This window comes from Aethalodelphis obliquidens, unplaced genomic scaffold (genome assembly GCF_003676395.1).
Source record: "Aethalodelphis obliquidens isolate GAN/ISIS:26980383/991018 unplaced genomic scaffold, ASM367639v1 scaffold3, whole genome shotgun sequence".
Classification (NCBI taxonomy): Eukaryota; Metazoa; Chordata; class Mammalia; order Artiodactyla; family Delphinidae; genus Aethalodelphis; species Aethalodelphis obliquidens.
Genome location: NW_020837947.1, coordinates 48,621,251 through 48,643,419, shown reverse-complemented (window position 1 = coordinate 48,643,419; position 22,169 = coordinate 48,621,251). Strand labels below are relative to the sequence as shown.

The window sequence follows — 22,169 nt, the reverse complement described above, 5'->3', positions numbered from 1 at the left end:
CTCAAGAATTTCATGACGTATAACAATATACATTGTATACATTATAATATACACAAACATGTTTCAAGGGATACCACCAGTAAAAAACAACCGACAGAATGAGAGAAAATCTTTTCAAATCATAAGATTTGGGACTTGGATCCAGAATATATATAGAATTTGCGTAACTCAACAATCACAAGAAAAATAATCCGAATTAAAAATGGGAAAAGGATCTGAACAGATATTTCTCCAAAGAAGATACACAAATGGCCAGTAAGTCATTTAAACCCTGTTTTGTTTTTTTTCTTTTGTTTTTTTAAGTTAAGTTTTATTATTCTTTTTATTAATTTTTTTTTTTTACATTTATACATCACCGTGAATTACATTCGACTGTAGTTTTATTAAAGGAAGAAACACATTTTTACTATCTATTTCTGTTAGATTTTTGGTACAATGTAAAGTCAGGTTATAGATCCAGCCCTTTGCACAAAAATAGAATCATTTTTGTCTTAGTTGCTTTTAACTGAACTAGTTGCAGTCGTCAACATTTAAAAACAAGAGGTAAGAGATAAAAATCTAGATACCTGGCTTCTTGGACAAAAGAAAGATCTGGCATGACTACACTGACTTCACCTCATTTCATGTCACCCACATGCCAACAATCTGCTCCCTGTTTTGTACACAGTCTCAAAATCGCGCACTTGGTCCACTTCACTCAGAGTAACCTGGGTGTAAATCCTGGTTTTAAGTCCTAGCTCCACCACTTTCCTGCTTGGAGACTCGATTCTAAGTGGCTTATAAGCCATGAGAAGATGCTCAACATCATTAGTCATCAGGCAAATGCCAATACATTCTACAAAATGAACCAATATTGAAAACATTAGGCTTAGAAAGAAGCCAGTCACAAAAGACCATATATTGCATGATTCCATTTATTTGAAATGTCCAGAATAGGCAAATCCATAGAGACAGAAAGCAGATTAGTGATTGCTGGAGGCTACGGAGAAGGGGAGATGGGAAGTAACTACTGTTGGATATAGGGTTTCTTTTTGGGGTGAGGAAGATGTTCTAAAACTGACTGTGGTGATAGTTGCATAACTCGGTGAGAATACTAAAAACCACTGAATCATACACTTTAACTTTAGACGAGTTAATTGTAGGGTGTATGAAATATATTTCAATAAAGCTGTTTTTTTTTTAAAGTACTGTCTTGGTTTTTTCTCATATCCAGACCTATGAGTTTATATCTTTGCATGTAGAGGAAACTTAGCATAGTTAAGTACTCACCTCTCCTTATTCAGGCATTAAATTATGTCAGAAGTTAGTTCAATCACTAAAACAGCCATCATTATATTCTACCTTTTGCTTTTTTCAGCGATATCCTTTAATTTTTTTTTTCGGTACACGGGCCTCTCACTGTTGTGGCCTCTCCCGTCGCGGAGCACAGGCTCCGGACGCGCAGGCTCAGCAGCCGTGGCTCACGGGCCCAGCCGCTCCGCGGCATGTGGGATCTTCCCGGACCAGGGCACGAACCCGCGTCCCCTGCATCGGCAGGCGGACTCGCAACCACTGCGCCACCAGGGAAGCCCTCCTTTAATATTTTTACTGTTCAAGTTTAGATCTATTATATAACTTACATTTATAATAAAAATGTTATTCCACAAAAAATATTTTGAACAGAGGATTATAAGAGATTCACATTAAATAATACGCTAGGGTAGATAAGTGAAAATTATGTTCTTAGTAGTTTCAGTTTTCCTTCTTAAAAAATAAACAAAACAGAAAGAGGCATTTGAGAAACACCACCACTCAATGTTTTCTATCAAGGCATGAAATGTTTTACCACTAAACTTTCTACCATTATTATTTTTTTAAACCTAATATCCCTAGCTTAATATCTCAGGATAGAACACTTTTGTCCTATATACTGGCAATTTGGGAACTTTTTTTTTCTTTTGGAAATGTTGATTTAAATTGGGAAGTAACATTGAAAGAACGAGATCAGATTCTAGCAGTTTAGCAATATGCACACACACACAAGTATATTAAAAGGAATTGCATTCTTAAACAATCAAACCTAAGAATTTCAGGTAATTTTCAAATTATTTCTAAGACAAATGTATACAAACAAATTATAAGAGAGAAAAGACAAAGAAACTGGAGGAAGAGTCTGGCCAAAAAAATTTTATGTCAAAAAATGAAGAGCTATTTAATATACAAAAAGAAGAGGTAAAAAAGGGGAAAAAAAGCTTCCCTGGTGGCGCAGTGGTTGAGAGTCTGCCTGCCGATGCAGGGGACACAGGTTTGTGCCCCGGTCCGGGAAGACCCCACATGCTGCGGAGCGGCTGGGCCCGTGAGCCATGGCCGCTGAGCCTGCGTGTCCGGAGCTTGTGCTCCACAACGGGAGAGGCCACAACAGTGAGAGACCCACGTACCGCAAAAAAAAAAAAAAAAAAGAAAAAAGAAAAAAAGAGGAGAAAACCCAGGAGACTCATGCTAATGGCATTTATACATAAGCCACCAATCTATTACAACATGTACAACAAAGGTCGTGGGTAAAAAAGTTGTGTAGTAAATTCCTTTTTTTTTTAACATCACTATTGGAGTATAATTGCTTTACAGTGGTGTGTTAGTTTCTGCTGTATAACAAAGTGAATCAGTTATACATATACAAATATCCCCATATCTCCTCCCTCTTGCATCTCCCTCCCACCCTCCCTATCCCACCCCTCTAGGTGGACACAAAGTACCGAGCTGATCTCCCTGACTACGCAGCTGTTTCGCACTACCTATTTTACATTTGGTAGTGTATATATGTCCATGACACTCTCTCACTTCATCCCAGGTTACCCTTCCCCCTCCCCATGTCCTCATGTCCATTCTCTACATCTGTGTCTTTATTCCTGTCATGCCATTAGGTTCTTCAGAACCAGTTTTTTTTTTTTATTTTAGGATTCCACATATATATGTGTTAGCATATGGTATTTGTTTTTCTCTCTGAATTACTTCACTCTGTATGACAATCTCTATGTCCATTCACCTCACTACAAATGACTCAGTTTCATTTCTTTTTATGGCTGAGTAATATTCCATTGTATATATGTGCCACATCTTCTTTATCCATTCACCTGTCGATGGACACTTAGGTTGATTCCATGTCCTGGCTACTGTAAATAGAGCTGCAATGAACACTGTGGTACATGACTCTTTTTCAACTATGGTTTCCTCAGGGTATGTGCCCAGTATTGGGATTGCTGGGTCGTATGGTAGTTCTACTTTTAGTTTTTCAAGGAACCTCCATATTGTTTCCGATAGCGGCTGTATCACTTTACATTCCACCAGCAGTGCAACAGGGTTCCCTTTTCTCCACACCCTCTCCAGCATTTATTGTTTCTAGATTTTTTGATTTTGGCCATTCTGACTGGTGTGAGGTTATACCTCGTTGTAGTTTTGATTTGCATTTCTCTAATGATTAATGATGTTGAGCATCCTTTCATGTGTTTGTTGGCAATCTGTATATCTTCTTTGGAGAAATGTCTATTTAGGTCTTCTGCCCATTTTTGGATTCGGTTATTTTTTTTTTGATATTGACCTGCATGAACTGCTTGTATATGCTGGAGATTAATCCTTTGCTAGGTGCTTCATTTACAAATGTTTTCTCCTATTCTGAGGGTTGTCTTTTGGTCTTGTTTATGGTTTCCTTTGCTGTGCAAAAGCTTTGAAGTTCAATTAGGTCCCATTTGTTTATTTTTGTTTTTATTTCCATTTCTCTAGGAGGTAGGTCAGAAAGGATCTTGCTGTGATTTACGTCATAGAGTGTTCTGCCTATGTTTTCCTCTAAGAGTTTGATAGTTCCTGGCCTTACATTTAGACCTCTAGTCCATTTTGAGCTTATTTTTGTGTATGGTGTTAGGGAGTGTTCTAATCTCATACTTTTACATGTACCTGTCCAGTTTTCCCAGCACCACTTATTGAAGAGGCTATCCTTTCTCCACTGTACATTCCTGCCTCCTTTATCAAAGATAAGGTGACCATATGTGCATGGGTTTATCTCTGGGCTTTCTATCCTGTTCCATTGATCTATCTTTCTGTTTTTGTGCCAGTACCATACTGTCTTGATTACTGCAGCTTTGTAGTATTGTCTGAAGTCAGGGAGCCTGATTTCTCCAGCTCTAGTTTTCATTGTCAAGATTGCTTTGGCTATTCGGGGTCTTTTGTGTTTCCATACAAATTGTGAAATTTTTTGTTCTAGTTCTGTGAAAAATGCCAGTGGTAGTTTGATAGGGATTGTATTGAATCTGTAGATTGCTTTGGGTGGAAGAGTCATTTTCACAATGTTGATTCTTCCAATCCAAGAACATGGTGTATCTCTCCACCTGTTTGTATCATCTTTAATTTCTTTCATCAGTGTTTTGTAATTTTCTGCATATAGGTCTTTTGTCTCCTTAGGTAGGTTTATTCCTAGTTATTTTATTCTTTTTGTTGCAATGGTAAATGGGAGTGTTTTCTTGATTTCATTTTCAGATTTTTCATCCTTAGTGTATAGGAATACCAGAGATTTCTGTGCATTAATTTTGTATCCTGCTACTTTACCAGATTCATTGATTAGCTCTAATAGTTTTCTGGTAGCATCTTTGGGATTCTCTATGTATAGTACCATGTCATCTGCAAACAGTGACAGCTTTACTTCTTCTTTTCTGATTTGGATTCCTTTTATTTCTTTTTCTTCTCTGATTGCTGAGGCTAAAACTTCCTAAACTATGTTGAATAATAGTGGTGAGAGTGGGCAACCTTGTCTTATTCCTGATCTAAGTGGAAATGGTTTCAGTTTTTCACCATTGAGGACGATGTTGGCTGTGGGTTTGTCATATATGGCCTTTATTATGTTGAGGAAAGTTCCCTCTATGCCTACTTTCTGCAGGGTTTTTAAAATAAATGGGTGTTGAATTTTGTCAAAAGCTTTCTCTGCATCTATTGAGATGATCATATGGTTTCTCTCCTTCAATTTGTTAATATGGTGTATCACATTGATTGTTTTGCATATATTGAAGAATCCTTGCATTCCTGGAATAAACCCCACTTGATCATGGTGTATGATCCTTTTAATGTGCTGTTGGATTCTGTTTGCTAGTATTTTGTTGATGATTTTTGCATCTATGTTCATCAGTGATACTGGCCTGTAGTTTTCTTTCTTTGTGACATCTTTGTCTGGTTTTGGTATCAGGGTGATGGTGGCCTCGTAGAATGAGTTTGGGAGTGTTCCTCCCTCTGATATATTTTGGAAGAGTTTGAGAAGGATAGGTGTTAGCTCTCCTCTAAATGTTTGATAGAATTCGCCTGTGAAGCCATCTGGTCCTGGGCTTTTCTTTGTTGGAAGATTTTTAATCACAGTCTCAATTTCAGTGCTTGTGATTGGTCTGTTCATATTTTCTATTTCTTCCTGGTTCAGTCTTGGCAGGTTGTGCATTTCTAAGTATTTGTCCATGTCTTCCAGGTTGTCCATTTTATTGGCATAGAGTTGCTTGTAGTAATCTCTCATGATCTTTTGTATTTCTGCAGTGTCAGTTGTTACTTCTCCTTTTTCATTTTTAATTCTATTGATTTGAGTCTTCTCCCTTTTTTTCTTGATGAGTCTGGCTAATGGTTTATCAATTTTGTTTATCTTCTCAAAGAACCAGCTTTTAGTTTTATTGATCTTTGCTGTTGTTTCCTTCATTTCTTTTTCATTTATTTCTGATCTGATCTTTATGATTTCTTTCCTTCTGCTAACTTTGGGGTTTTTTTGTTCTTCTTTCTCTAATTGCTTTAGGTGGAAGGTTAGGTTGTTTATTTGAGATGTTTCTTGTTTCTTAAGGTAGGATTGTATTGCTATAAACTTCCCTCTTAGAACTGCTTTTGCTGCATCCCACAGGTTTTGGGTCATCGTGTCTCCACTGTCATTTGTTTCTAGGTATTTTTTGATTTCATCTTTGATTTCTTCAGTGGTCACTTCATTATTAAGTAATTTATTGTTTAGCCTCCGTGTGTTTGTATTTTTTACAGGTCTTTTCCTGTAATTGATATCTAGTCACATAGCATTGTAGTCAGAAAAGATACTTGATACAATTTTAATTTTCTTAAATTGACCAAGCCTTGATTTGTGACCCAAGATATGATCTATCCTGGAGAATGTTCCATGAGCACTTGAGAAGAAAGTGTATTCTGTAGTTTTTGGATGGAATGTCCTATAAATATCAGTTAAGTCCTACTGGTCTAGTGTGTCGTTTAAGGCTTGGGTTTCATTATTTTTTTTCATTTTGGATGACCTGTCCATTGGTGAAAGTGGGGTGTTAAAGTCTCCTAATTTTATTGTGTTACTGTTGATTTCCCCTTTTATGGCTGTTAGCATTTGCCTTATGTATTGAGATGCTCCTCTTTTGGGTGCATAAATATTTACAATTGTTATATCTTCTTCTTGGATTGATCCCTTGATCATTATGTAGCGTCCTTCTTTGTCTCTTGTAATAGTTTATATTTTAAAGTCTACTTTGTCTGATATGAGAATTGCTACTCCAGCTTTTTATTTCCATTTGTATGGAATATCTTTTTCCAACCCCTTTCAGTCTGTATATGTCCCTAGGTCTGAAGTAGGTTTCTTGTAGACAGCATATATACGGGTCTTGTTTTTGTATCCATTCAACCAGTCTATGTCTTTTGGTTGGAGCATTTAATCCATTTACATTTAATATAGTTATCGATATCTATGTTCCTATTATCATTTTCTTGATTGTTTTGTTGGTATTTTCCTTCTCTTGTGTTTACTGCCTAGAGAAGCTCCTTTAGCATTTGTTGTAAAGCTGGTTTGGTGGTGCTGAATTCTCTTAGCTTTTGCTGGTCTGTAATGGTTTTAATTTCTCCATTGAATATGAATGAGATCCTTGCTGGATAATCTTTGTTGTAGATTTTTCCCTTTCATCACTTTAAATATGTCCTGTCACTACCTTCTGGCTTGTAGAGTTCCTGCTGAAAGATCAGCTGTTAACCTTATCGGGATTCCCTTGTATGTTATTTGTTGCTTCTCCTTTGCTGCTTTTTTTTCTTTGTATTTAATTTTTAATAGTTTGATTAATATGTGTCTTGGCATGTTTCTCCTTGGATTTATCCTGTATGGGACTCTCTGCACTTCCTGGACTTGACTATTTCCTTTCCCATGTTAGGGAAGTTTACAACTATAGTCTCTTCAAATATATTCTCAGTCCCTCTCTTTTCTCTTCTTCTTCTGGGACCCCTATAATTCGAATGTTGGTGCGTTTAATGTTGTCCCAGAGGTCTCTGAGACTGTCCTCAATTCTTTTCATTCTTTTTCTTTATTCTACTCTTTGGTAGTTATTTCCACTATTTTGTCTTCCAGGTCACTTATCTGTTCTTCTGCCTCAGTTATTCTGCTACTGATTCCTTCTAGAGAATTTTTAATTTCATTTATTGTGTTGTTCATCATTGTTTGTTTGCTCTTTAGTTCTTCCAGGTCCTTTTTAAACATTTCTTGTATTTTCTCCATTCTATTTGCAAGATTTTGGATCATCTTTACTCTCATTACTGTGCATTCTTTTTCAGGTAGACTGCCTATTTCCTCTTCATTTGTTTGGTCTGGTGGGTTTTTACCTTGCTCCTTCATCTGCCGTGTATTTATCTGTCTTATCATTTTGCTTAAGTTACTGTGTTTGTGGTCTCCTTTTTGCAGGTTGCAGGTTCGTAGTTCCTGTTGTTTTTGGTGTCTGCTCCCAGTGGGTAAGGTTGGTTCAGTGGGCTGTGTAGGCTTCCTGGTGGGGGGGGACTTGTGTCTGTGTTTTGGTGGATGAGGCTGGATCTTGCCTTTCTGGTGGGCAGGACTGAGTCCATTGGTGTGTTTTGGGCTGTCTGTGACTTTATTATGATTTTAGGCAGCCTCTCTGCTAATGGGTGGGGTTGTGTTCCTGTCCTGCTAGTTGTTTGGTATAGGGTGCCCAGCACTGTAGCCTGCTGGTCCTTGAGTGGAGCTGGGTCTTAACGTTGAGATGGAGATCTATGGGAGAGCTTTCACTGATATTATGTGGGGCTGTGAGGTCTCTGATGGACCAATGTCCTGAACTTGGCTCTCCCACCTCAGAGGCTCAAGTCTGACACCTGGCTGGAGCATCAAGATCCTGTCAGCCACACAGCTCAGAATAAAAGGGAGGAAAAAAAAAGAAGAAATAAAGATAAAATAAAAATAAAATAAAGTTATTAAAATTAAAAAAATATTATTAAAAATAAAAAAGCAGGGCTTCCCTGCTGGCGCAGTGGTTGAGTCCGCCTGCTGATATAGGGGACGTGGGTTTGTGCCCCGGTCCGGGAAGATCCCACATGCCGCGGAGCGGCTGGGCCCGTGAGCCGTGGCCACTAAGCCTGCGCGTCCGGAGCCTGTGCTCCACAATGGGAGAGGCCACAGCAGTGAGAGGCCTGTGTACCACAAAAAAAAAAAAAGTAATAGAAAAAAGAAAGAACGAAGAGAGCAACCAAGCCAAAAAACAAATCTACCAATGATAAGTGCTAAAAACTATATGACAAAATAAAAACAAACAAAAAAAAACGGGCAGAACCCTAGGACAAATGGTAAAAGCAAAGCTATACAGACAAAATCACACAAAGAAGCACAGACATACACACTCAGAAAAAAAGGAAAAAAATACATATATTAAGAAAAAAAAGGAAGAGAGCAACCAAATCAATAAACAAATCTACCAATGTTAATAAGCTCTAAATACTAAACTGAGATAAACATAAAACCAGAAACAAATTAGATGTAGAAAGAAAACCCCAAGTCTATAGTTCCTCCCAAAGTCCACTGCCTCAATTTTGGGATGATTCGTTGTCTATTCCGGTATTCCACAGGTTCAGGGTATGTCAAGTTGATTGTGGAGATTTAATTTACTGCTCATGAGGCTGCTGGGAGAGATTTCCCTTTCTCTTGTTTGTTTGCAGAGCTCCTGGGGTTCAGCTTTGGATTTGGACCCGCTCCTGCGTGTAGGTCATCTGAAGGTATCTGTTCCCGACCGAGACAGCATGTGGTTAAAGCAGCAGCTGATTAAGGGGCTGTGGCTCATTCAGGCCACTGGGAGGGAGGGCTACGGAATGCAGGGCGAGCCTGCGGCAGCAGAGACTGGCATGACGTTGCAACAGGCTGAGGCATGCTGTGTGTTCTCCTGGGGAAGTTGTCCCTGGATCACGGGACCCTGGCAGTGGCAGGCTGCAGAGGCTCCTGGGAGGGGAGGTGTGGATAGTGACCTGTGCTTGTACGAAGGCTTCTTGGTGGCTGCAGCAGCAGCCTTAGCATCTCATGCCCATCTCTGGCGTCCGTGCTGATAGCCGCGGCTTGCGCCCATCTCTGGAGTTCGTTTAGGTGGTGCTCTGAATCCCCTCTCCTCGCACACCCCGAAACAATGGTCTCTTGCCTCTTCTGCAGCTCCAGACTTTTTCCTAGACTCCCTCCCAGCTAGATGTGGCGCACTAGCCCCTTCAGGCTGTGTTCACGCAGCCAACCCCAGTCCTCTCCCTCGGATCTGACCTCCAAAGCCCAAGCCTCAGCTCCCAGCCCCCACCTGTGCTGGCAGGTGAGCAGACAAGCCTCTCAGGCTGGTGAGTGCTGGTTGACACTGATTCTCTGTGCGGGAATCTCTCCGCTTTGCCCTCTGCACCCCTGTTGCTGCATTCTCCTCCGTGGCTCTGAAGCTTCACCCCCCCACCCACCCCCCATCTCCTCCAGTGAAGGGGCTTCCTAGTGTGTGGAAAGTTTGCCTCCTTCACAGCTCCCTCCCAGAGGGGCAGATCTCGTCCCTATTCTTTTGTCTGTCTTTTCTTTTTTCTTTTGCCCTACCCAGGTACGTGGGGAGTTTCTTGCCTTTTGGGAGGTCTGAGGTTTTCTGCCAGCGTTCAGTAGGTGTTCTGTAGGAGTTGTTCCACATGTAGATGTATTTCCGATGTATTTGTGGAGAAGAAGGTGATCTCCACATCTTACTCCTCTGCCATCTTGAAGGTCTCCCCCTGCCCCCCGAGGTGTAGTAAATTCATGTTTTGTTTGTGTGTGTGTGTGCGTGTGTGTGTGTGTGTGTGTGTGTATGTTTCTTTCATTAATTGAAGCACATTTCTCCCAGTTGTTTTTTTTTAATAAATTCATGTATAATAGTGTTCTTAAATATATCACTCATCCCACCTAACCAAAAACATACATGTGAAAGAAAATATAACATGAATAAACTTACATTCTTCTTCTTTAGGATCAAGCTGTGTAACACTAACAGATAAACGGTCCACACGTTCTTGTAATGAGTTAACTCTGAAGGAAAAACTATGTGCCTCATTGAATAATTCTCCAAATATATCTTCAGCATATTTACCTAAGCAAAAATGAAGCATATACCATAAAAGTTAATGTTATCTGAGATAAATATCAAACAATTTAACATTTAAAAACGCTGCCCCAATGAATTTAGTATTTACTTGAAAGTAGTTTAAATTTTAAACCCATCCTAAAGTAATCCAACTGTGACAGAGTGAGAAGAAAACACAAACCCTGGGAAATACAGTTTTAGATACTAGCTCTACCACTTCCTGGTAGGTGACTTGTGGCTAAGGAAATACTCTCCTGCTTTATCTCTATCTACACCTGTTGAGGGTTAGAGAGGTTATAATGTAAAGTACACATAAATAATACATCTCTAATCCCAATTCAGCAGTCATAAACAGACTGTACACTAGAACCGAATTTCAGGCCAAGTGGCAGAATCCAAGATATTTCATAAACCTAGTAGATGACCTAATCTCAGGTACACCCAAAATACAGATCCTGAAAATTTATGAGAGATATTTTATATTTTCTCTCATTCTAGTTTCTTAAAACATCATAAATCTAAAATCACTGAATTCCTCTAGTCATGTAAATTTCCATTACTGTAAAGAATAAGCCAAAATAATCCCATTCTAAAAGGAGAAATAAAAATTTCTATCTAGTAAATAAGCCAGGGAGAAGTTTTAGATGACCTATAATTTTAAAATGTTCAAGTGTATTTAGAACATATAAATAAATGCTCACAATATAAAGATAAGTCAATCACTATCTATACCTTTGAATAAAAAAAAATTGATGGTCTTCCTAAATCAAGACATTTTAGACCCAAGCGTACAGTCTAGGTTAAATGTAGCTCAACAGTAAGCTCTATAGAGTCCTGTAACAGGGTACTAAATACTTATAGAATGAATTCATTAATCTCACCAGTTTACATTTGAACAATGGCTGTCTTTTTTTCAAAGCACTTCAATATATTATCAGTTAAATCAACAAAGGTTTACTGAGGGCTCACCCTGTGCCTGGTAGGTGTATTTCTTACTGAAGACACCAAGAAATAAAACATAAAATACCTGTCCTAGAAGATTTTATAATCTTTAGGAAAAAAATCATAACTTTAATCTCTCTATAATAAATTAAGAGAAAAAGGATAATTTTGTATATATTCATTCGCTCACATATATTCTTTAAGCCAAAATGACTGGGAATGTCTTATGTGCCAGACTGTGTACCAGATCCTGGAGATATAAAAATGATTGGACGAAGTTCTCTGCCACTGACGGGTTTTGAACAGAGGGAGAAACAAATATTTAAATAAACGTGAAAACCAATTTAATAAATAAGTCCAAATCTTTGTTCCATTCACTTTGAGGCCTTGACATCAATTTCCTCACCCATAAAACAGCAATAAAAATATCTCCTTCAAAGAAGTTATAAGAAAAGGAGAAAAAAGAAGGAGAGGATGGGGTGCAATTGTAGAGTACCTGATACAGGATAGGGGCTCAACAACAGGCAGCTCTTACTATAAAACGACGTAAAAGTCACAAAGCACAGAGAAAGAAGCATCTAAACGTTTGGGTGTGGGATGGTATTAGAGACACTTCCAGAGGCACAGAGTTTCTCTGGCAGATAAGGGAAGCATTCCATACATTTATTCATCAAATGTTAGGGATACAGAGATGGAAGAGACAATTTTAAACCTAAAAGAACTTAGTTTAATACACGGATCTTTAAGTTATAGTCTGTATACCACCTGAAATTACATGCAGATTTTTAATGCATTTGCATTTTTCTGGAAAGAGGGCCCACAGATTTTTCTTTTTTTTAACAGATTTTTTAAAAAGAGTTTACACTTTCCCCACCTCAGGTTTAAGCACCAAAGCACTGCAGTGGGTAAGATAAACAACCCCATCTGTTCTCTTTTCATATTCCTTCTTACTTTCCACATCTACCTCCTCCTTCCCTCCCAGAGACAGGTGAAAGGAATAAAGTTCACAATGTAAAACTAATTGTGTATGATCTGAATTTCAACTAACCTTACATTTATTATACTATGTCTCTACTCAAGAATCTATGAGGTCTCATTACCTCTGATGTTAAAAATCTAAAACCTCTCAGCTAACACTGTCCTCCATAATCAAGCTCCACCTTACATGTCTAATATCATTTGTCCCTTTAATCCCCCTCATATATTTATTTTTGCCTCCATTCATCTGCCTACTTCTACATGCAAGTTGAAATGCCTTCCTTCTTCATTCATCTCCAGTTTCCAAATTCTTTTGTTCCTTAAAGGCCCAATTCAATTCATATTTCATTCAGCAAGCCTCCTCTAATGACTTCACCTATGCCTATCTCCCTTTTCTCAGTTCCTATAATCTAAAACTCCTGATTTTAATTATATACATGCTCACACTGTTTGAAACTCACAGAATTCATAATATTAGACTCTTCAACTAAATGGGGTATGTTCTTTTTGGACAAGAAACATGTACCTTTATCACACAGCAAAATATTCAGTGTTATCTGTCCATTGTCTATCTATTATCTAATTAGTCTTATAGAGCCAATCTATTTATCCACCCTCTCACCCATCTACTTTCCTATCTATCTGTCAAATTTTCTATGATTGAGAGCAAGAAGTAGGCTCTATCAGCTCATCTTGGTAGCATGAACTGACCATATTCAATAAGAGAAAGGCCTTGGGAAAAGAAAATGTAAAAGATCTCTCAGGTAATTAGAGTCCCAATGGTTGTTAAATAAGATGGCAATAAAATGGGGAAACTTTTGGTATAGCAAAAGAAATTTAAATAAAGTGAATTCTATGTTTTCAGCAATTATCTATTATAAAACAGAATTGTGTTCCGCTAGGAAAAACAACTGAACCAGATGCATATTTTTGCAAGGAAGAGGTCAGGACGATGTGCAGCTCCAAGCAATGATGAACTCTGGAGTTGACCTTCACTGCTGTGTGCAATAGCACTTTTGGTGTTAGGAATAGTACCAAAGTGAAAATCTGAATTACCTAGAACCATTCTGAATAGCCTAGCTTTCTAAGTAATTCAGAAATTATTTAATGCATTAATTATTATTTTAACTATTTTGGATGGAAACAAACGTAAAATCTACTCTAAGCTTCCCTGTCTTCTTAAATAAAAATTAAACATAATTTAACCTTTTATTGAGGACTTATAGTCATGAATTGATTATGAGAAACAACAGCTTTGAAATGTATAAGAATATTTGCTTTTACATTAAATGGCCTCTTTCCAGTTTTTATGTTGCTTTTTCCCTTATGTCACTTCTTCCTTTGCTATAAACTATATCTTTTGGTTGGCTTCAGTACTGCTTGCTTCTATTATCTCCCCACCCACCCCCGCCCCGTATCTCCTCTTTTAATGCTCTGAAACATTAACGTTTGGAAACCACATCATAAACCCTGTCTGAATTACCAAAGTAAAAGTAAACAAGTTGGGAGAGGGATCAACTGGTTATTTTATGTGCATGGTCTTTAGTGCTTGGGCTTGTTTATTCTGGCTATCTAGAGGTCTTTTAAATTTAATTCCAGGTTCTCAACTATGTCACGTGGGAAAGCTGCCAGAGAGCTTAATTCTGGAGTGGTAAACTATTGTTACACCTTGCTACAATATTTTATGCTTTTTCTTTTTTCTTTTTTTAAATCTCTACAAACTGCTTAGAACATGCCTCTATAGTCTCTGATTCCAAGTTTGAAGTACCCAAAACCTAATTTAGTTATATCTTTACAATGTATTTCTATTTTCAGTCTGGCTACAACATGACCATGTGCTTGCTGACAGATGTTGCTTATATGGACTTTCTGTATCAAACTTGAAAATTCCTTAAATTTTCACCTTCAGATTATGTAAGAAACAGGTTAGTACTGCAAAACTGACACACATTAGTTCTAAATTCTACATTGAAAATATACCTAAAAGAAGTTGTTTATATTAGATCTAATATTCATTTTAATTTAAAGAAATATTTTAACCAAATTTATTAATGTCATTTCTATGCTCTTAACATGTATTCTAATATTAACAAGCTGATGTACCCATATACATATAGAATATATGAATTTTATATGAAGTTATGTTACGTTAATAGAATCTAACAGATCATAAAACCGATTAGTGCTAGCAAATGACTTTAAACAATATGGATAAGCATATATTAATGTACTTTCTAGGCCTTTTCTTTTGACTTGTCTCCAAAGTACACTTTATATTGAATTTCTCAAGGAAGAAACAAGTAAACAATACATTAATGATTCACTGATGATAACTAACCTGAAAAAAAAACCCCACCAAATGAGACAACAAATACACTTAAACTCAAAGAAACAGTCTTTTAATTTACTCCTACAACTATTTCATAGGCAATGTAGAAATTTAGTGCTCTCACCAAGAATATTCAAATATAACTTTTTATGTTGCTCTGACTACAAGTGTATGTCCAAATGCTCTCACTTGAAACAAATCAGATTAACAACATCTTTTTACCTTGTGCTAAGTAGTCAATTATAAAAAGAAAGGACAAAAGTTAAAAGGAAAAGAAAAGAGGAGCTAATCCTGCCTATAAAGCCAACCTATGTGGGTGGGTATGGCTGATAAATCTAGGACTACTTAGAGAAGATATGTAGACTAAAACCATCTTGTTTTATCTTTAAAATGAAATATAAATGTCTAATAAAAAGCTAATCCTTCAATTCAAAAGATAAACTATATTTAAAAAAATTTTTCTAATATTACATTTAGAATAAATGGGAAATAATTTATTTAATTCCTTAACCTAGTAGCTCTGTTATGTAATCTTATAATGGAAACATACTGCCTGTCTCCTCCTCCCCTAACCTGTCCCTTCCACTGGCCTTTATTATCTGACCAACCTGCTTGCCTTCTGTCTGCCATCATGCTGCACTTGACTGATATCCTAATGTCCTTTAGACAACTCACCTGACTAACCTAAATCCTCTGACTAGTTAGTTACTATTCCACATCTTTCACTTTTAGATATTTGGTAATAAAAAAATATTTCCCTATGCTAGTAAGATATATATATATATGTATATAAAGAGAGAGATACTAGCAACCCCAAACACAAATAGTTTAAGCCTCGAAAAAAGTAAATAGCGATAACAAGCAAGCAAAAGTACAACTTGAGCACCACCTTTTACAGACTGAATTATATTTTAAAAACAATCTCATTAATTCTTAACCATCATGTGATTCTGTTCCTAAAGATTCTATCCTTATTTCCCTTTCCCAGAGGAAACATGCAGGGGAAGAAGAAATGATTCTAAAACGCATTAATTTTACTTAAAATGACTACATTTTTCAAGATAACTTGGTACTCTTTCTCATCAACTATCCCCCCCCCCCCAAATTAATCACAAGAGTATCATCTTAATACCCTAAAGCATAACATTCTGGTTTACGAGTAGTATTTTTTTGCAGTACGTGGGCCTCTCACTGTTGTGGCCTCTCCCGTTGCAGAGCACAGGCTCCGGATGCGCAGGCTCAGCGGCCATGGCTCACGGGCCCAGCCGCTCCGCGGCATGTGGGATCTTCCCAGACCGGGGCACGAACCCATGTCCCCTGCATCGGCAGGCGGACTCTCAACCACTGCGCCACCAGAGAAGCCAGCGAGTAATATTTTTAATTGATGTAAAAATACTTACTTAGGCTACTTAGTTGTCTAATTATATTTGCCAAGGAAATATTGGTTACACATTCCAGTTCATTCTTAATTCCTCTAGGCAGTGCTGTGTGGCACAAGTGCCTAGGATCGATGTTTCTTTTCACTAATGGCATCTTGAGATCAACCTCTATGGCAGTTCACCTGTAGGAAATCAAACAATAAATTAACACTTCAGTTTCGACCAACACAGAGTGAGACCTTATCTTTTTCATTTAATAATAAAATATTTGCTAGTATGAAGATGGTGAAAATGGAGTCACCGGGCTAAATGAATCAAAGTTGATTTGTTAACCATTTTTATCTTCAATTATTAGAATGTCAACATTATGTAAAATTTTTTTTTAAAAACTTACTTTCAATGTCAATTGCTTCATGGTGAATTCATAATCATCATCACTATTATTCTCCTAAAACCACTGATTTTACTTACTATACAACTAGGGGTTTTGTTCTAGAGAGTTAGTATGAAAGGTCCTCTGTAAGGAAGTATCTAAAAGGATTAAAGAAACTGCAAGAGTAGTATCAAAATTACACTTCCACATAAAATGTATCAGGCATTCAATAGCTCAGAAATCAGATAGTCCAAGTAGCCCTACATCCTCAATCTAATCAAAACCAACCAAATATTTAATTGATCAAATGGCTCAACCTTCTATGTATTACAGTCAGTCCTCACTTCCCAGGCTTCCCATATGCACAAATTTCAGCTTCCACAATTCGTTAAACAGTCCCCCAACAACATGGCTCCAACTTCACTTACCACAGTATACTAAGTGTGAGTAACTACATAAATACGAACTTCTTTGCTGGCACTTCACAGTTCACAGGTCACTATGTTAATAAGAGATGCACATCATTTCAGTGACCAATCACATCACTTCTTTTCAAAGTCTGTTGGTGATAGGTCACTTCTCATCTGTTACTCAGTTCACCTACAGACAGCAAAGCATGTAGCTGGTTTACCTTCTTGCCTCCCAGTGATAAACTCATATGAAATTTTACAAAATGGTAACTGAAAGAGGGAACTGGCCAACAAAGATAAAAGTGTGGCACAGAAAGGAAAAATGATGACACTGGAGTGAAATTCAAATTGAATATAAGTTGAGTAACAGAAAAAACAGCTGATTGCAGGAATGTTGTCACTGCCACTGTTTGAGAGACACAGATATGCAGTCAGAGGAATTTAGTGAAGGTGAAATTATTGATGTAAATGAGGAAAGTCGTTGTGACAAAAAGGAAGATGTCCCAGAAGAAGTGACAACAGCAAAAAACTTCACAATAAAGGAATTCTTGGAGATATTTCATGACACTGAAAGTGCAAAGGATAAAGTGTTGGAAGCTGATCCAAATTTAGTAGAAAAGAGTAAGAAAATTTACCATGGGACAGAAAAGATGCTTACTCTACTAGCTCTGTTTTTCTAAGTTATACAAGGAAAAGGCAAAGCACTGTTCAAGCTACTCTTGGTTAAGGTTTTTACAAAGAAATAAAGCACTATAATTCTAATTGTTTCTAATGTTTCATATTACATTATACTAAATTAATATTAGCTTTACTAATTTTTTCATTTCCCTATATATTTATAACCAACATAGAAGAATTTTTAATGTTTTGACAAAAATTTTTAAAGATTATGGAACAACTGTTATTTTTTTCCCACTGATCATTAAGATCATTTTGTACAGTTTTATCTTGTATGGTCATCTTTTTTTCTTTTTGGTCCCACACTACCATACAAAGTGAGGACTGCCTGTACTTACCTACTGGTAAACAATGTTTACTGAAGGAAGGCATTTAGTATTTACTGAGTTTTAATCACTACCAAATGGAAAGTTTTGGATAAATCTCATTGCATTTAAGTGTTACTCATCACCATTCTTTAAAAACAAACTTTTACATGAAATCTGTCCTCTTTGACCTGTTTGCTCAGCATTCTCTCTACAATTTTAAACCTTTTTACAATTGTACAACATGAAACATGTAGGAAAAAAAGTATACAAAATTGTGCAGCTCAATGATTTAAGCCCCTAGCAAGCTAACATAAGAAATAAAAATCCCAGAACTGTCCCACTTTGGTCTCCTCCCCAGTCACCCTCGCTTCCTTTCTCCCCAAAGGTAACCATTATTCTGACTCTTACAATACATATTTCCTTGTTTTTCTTTATACTTTCACACCTTAAGCAGATAACTCTAAACACTGTAGTTCTGTTTTTATTGCTTTTTGAAGTTTATGTGAATAGAACCATATGATATGTATTATTATTTTGTGTCTTACCCTTTACAGTCAACATATTTGTAACATTCATCCATGTTGCTTTGTGTAACCGTAGGATGTTCATTTTCAATGCTGTAAAATATTCCACTGTATAACTACACCGCAATTTATTTACACATTCTAATGTTGCTATTATATACATGAGTGTTTCCAGTTTGAAGCTATTATGAATAACATGAACATTGTACATGAACATTCATGTACAAGTCTTACAAATGTGTCTTACTCTACACATTTCTGTTGGAAATATACTTAGGAGAATAGCTTGGTTAAGGATATGCACAGCTTGAACTTTAGGAGACGATGTCAAACTGTTCCAAGAGTGACTGTACTAATGTATACTCCTTTCAGCAGTGTAAGAGGCTGCTGCTGCTCCACATCCTCACAACACTCGGTACTGTCAGTTTTAAAAAATCTAGCAATTCTTGTAGGTAAATTGTGATAACTTACTGCAGTTTTATGTTTTCCCCAGTTACTGAGAGTTTATGCACCTTTTCACGTGTTTATCTTTTGGATTTTTCTCATCTGAGAAGTGCCTAGTCAATGCTCTTGCCCACTTTCTATTTACCATTTGTTGTGTTAGGGTTGATTTGTAGGAACACTGGATATGAGCCATTTAAAGGTTATATATGATGAAAACATCTTCTCTTGTGTCACTTGCTATTTCATTCTCTTGATGCCTTTTATGAGAAAGTGATGGAATTTATCACTCTTTTTCTTTTTGGTTTAGTATGAAAGCATAGGTTTTTTAAAATGTATTTATTTATTTATTATTATTTACATCTTTATTGGAGTATAATTGCTTTACAATGGTGTGTTAGTTTCTGCTTCATAACAAAGTGAATCAGTTATACATACACATATGTTCCCATATCAATTCTCTCTTGCATCTCCCGCCCTCCCACCCTCCCTATCACACCCCTCTAGGTGGTCACAAAGCACCGAGCTGATCTCCCTATGCTATGCGGCTGCTTCCCACTAGCTATCTATTTTACGTTTGGTAGTGTATATATATCCATGCCACTCTCTTGCTTTGTCACAGCTTACCCTTCCCCTTCCCCATATCCTCAAGTCCATTCTCTATTAGGTCTGTGTCTTTATTCCTGTCTTACCCCTAGGTTCTTCATGACATTTTTTTCCCCCTTAAATTCCATATGTATGTGTTAGCATACGGTATTTGTCTTTCTCTTTCTGACTTACTTCACTCTATATGACATACTCTAGGTCCATCCACCACATTACAAATAGCTCAATTTCGTTTCTTTTGTGGCTTAGTAATATTCCATTGTATATATGTGCCACATCTTCTTTATCCATTCATCTGATGATGGACACCTAGGTTGTTTCCATCTCCAGACTATTGTAAATAGAGCTGCAATGAACACTGTGGTACATGACTCTTTTTGAATTATGGTTTTCTCAGGGTATATGCCCAGTAGTGGGATTGCTGGGTCATATGGTAGTTCTATTTGTAGTTTTTTAAAGAACCTCCATGCTGTTCTCCATAGTGGCTGAACCAATTCACATTCCCACCAGCAGTGCAAGAGGGTTCCCTTTTCTCCACACCCTCTCCAGCATTTACTGTTTCTAGATTTTTTGATGATGGCCATTCTGACTGGTGTGAGATGATATCTCATTGTAGTTTTGATTTGCATTTCTCTAATGATTAATGATGTTGAGCATTCTTTCATGTGTTTGTTGGCACTCTGTATATCTTTTCTGGAGAAATGTCTATTTAGGTCTTCTGCCCATTTTTGGATTGGGTTGTTTGTTTTTTGTTATTGAGCTGCAGGAGCTGCTTGTAAATTTTGGAGATTAATCCTTTGTCAGTTGCTTCATTTGCAAATATTTTCTCCCATTCTGAGGGTTGTCTTTTGGTCTTGTTTATGGTTTCCTTTGCTGTGCAAAAGCTTTGAAGTTTCATTAGGTCCCATTTGTTTATTTTAGTTTTTATTTACATTTCTCTAGGAGGTGGGTCAAAAAGGATCTTGCTGTGATTTATGTCATAGAGTGTTCAGCCTATGTTTTCCTCTAAGATTTGATAGTGTCTGGCCTTACATTTAGGTCTTTAATCCATTTTGAGCTTATTTTTGTACATGGTGTTAGGGAGTGATCTAATCTCATACTTTAACATGTACCTGTCCAGTTTTCCCAGCACCACTTATTGAAGAGGCTGTCCTTTCTCCACTGTACATTCCTGCCTCCTTTATCAAAGATAAGGTGACCATATGTGCGTGGGTTTATCTCTGGGCTTTCTATCTTGTTCCATTGATCTGTTTTTGTGCCAGTACCATACTGTTTTGATTACTGTAGCTTTGTAGTATATTCTGAAGTCAGGGAGCCTGATTCCTCCAGCTCTGTTTTTCATTCTCAAGATTGCTTTGGCTATTCGGGGTCTTTTGTGTTTCCATACAAATTGCAAAATTTTTTGTTCTAGTTCTGTGAAAAATGCCAGTGGTAGTTTGATAGGGATTGAATTGAATCTGTAGATTGCTTTGGGTAGTAGAGTCATTTTCACAATGTTGATTCTTCCAATCCAAGAACATGGTATATCTCTCCATCTATTTGTATCATCTTTAATTTCTTTCATCAGTGTCTTATAATTTTCTGCATACACGTTTTGGTCTCCTTAGGTAGGTTTATTCCTAGATACTTTATTCTTTTTGTTGCAGTGGTAAATGGGAGTGTTTTCTTGATTTCACTTTCAGATTTTTCATCATTAGTGTATAGGAATGCCAGAGATCTCTGTGTATTAATTTTGTATCCTGCTACTTTACCAAATTCATTGATTAGCTCTAGTAGTTTTCTGGTAGCATCTTTAGGATTCTCTATGTACAGTATCATGTCATCTGCAAACAGTGACAGATTTACTACCTCTTTTCCGATTTGGATTCCTTTTATTTCCTTTTCTTCTCTGATTGCTGTGGCTAAAACTTCCAAAACTATGTTGAATAGGAGTGGTGAGAGTGGGCAACCTTGTCTTATTCCTGATCTTAGTGGAAATGAAAGCATAGGTTTTTAAATCATTTTATACACTAAGATCATAAGTATGATATTATCTCTTGGCTTCGTTGTTTTGCCTTGCACTTTTTTTTTTTTTCCTTTCGGTACGTGAGCCTCTCACTGTTGTGGCCTCACCCCTTGTGGAGCACAGGCTCAGGATGTGCAGGCTCAGCAGCCATGGCTCACGGGCCCAGCCACTCCACGGCATGTGGGATCTCCCCGGACCAGGGCACGAACCCGTGTCCACTGCATCGGCAGGTGGACTCTCAACCACTGCGCCACCAGGGAAGCCCTTGCCTTGCACTTTTAATCTATAATTGACATGGAATTAATTTTTATGAATGGTGTTAGGTAGCAGTCAAGTTTCCTACATAATATTTCAACACCATTCACTGAAAAGACTGTTCATTCCTATTGCTCTACGGTGACGCTTTTGTCTTAAACCAAGTGTCTATGTATTTTTAAGGTGGAGCTTTACAGTAAGTCTTGATATTGAATAGGGTAAGTCCTCCTACCTTGTTCTTCAAAAATGCTGTTTATTCTTGGCCCTTTGTACTTCCATGTGAATTTTAGAATCAGATTATCAGGTTATACACACAGACACAAACACACCTATTGGGAATGTGACCAGAACTGTACTAAATCTATAGATCGTATTGGGAAGTAGGGATATCTGTACAACATTGCATATTCCTATCCATGAATATAGTGTATTCCTCCAATTATTTCAGGTTTTTAGAATGTTTCTTAATAATGTTTTATAATTTTCAGAATAGAAGTCACACATCCTTTGTTAGATTCATTTGTATGTATATGATTTTTTTTTACAATACTAGAACTGGCATATTTTGTTTTCT

The 22,169-nt window shown here is 37.2% G+C and overlaps 1 protein-coding gene across 1 annotated transcript in view; it reads right to left on the bottom strand.

Annotated features, from left to right (window-relative positions):
* Positions 1-22,169, bottom strand: part of WASF1 (WASP family member 1) — a 93,918-nt gene that overhangs the window by 10,529 nt on the left and 61,220 nt on the right. Inside the window, exons 2-3 of the mRNA XM_027088750.1 lie at positions 16,017-16,177; positions 10,239-10,373 (exon numbers count right to left, since the gene is read on the bottom strand). Of these exons, the coding sequence (XP_026944551.1) occupies positions 10,239-10,373; positions 16,017-16,149 (268 nt within the window). The 5' untranslated portion in view covers positions 16,150-16,177. The remainder of the gene's footprint in view (positions 1-10,238; positions 10,374-16,016; positions 16,178-22,169) is intronic.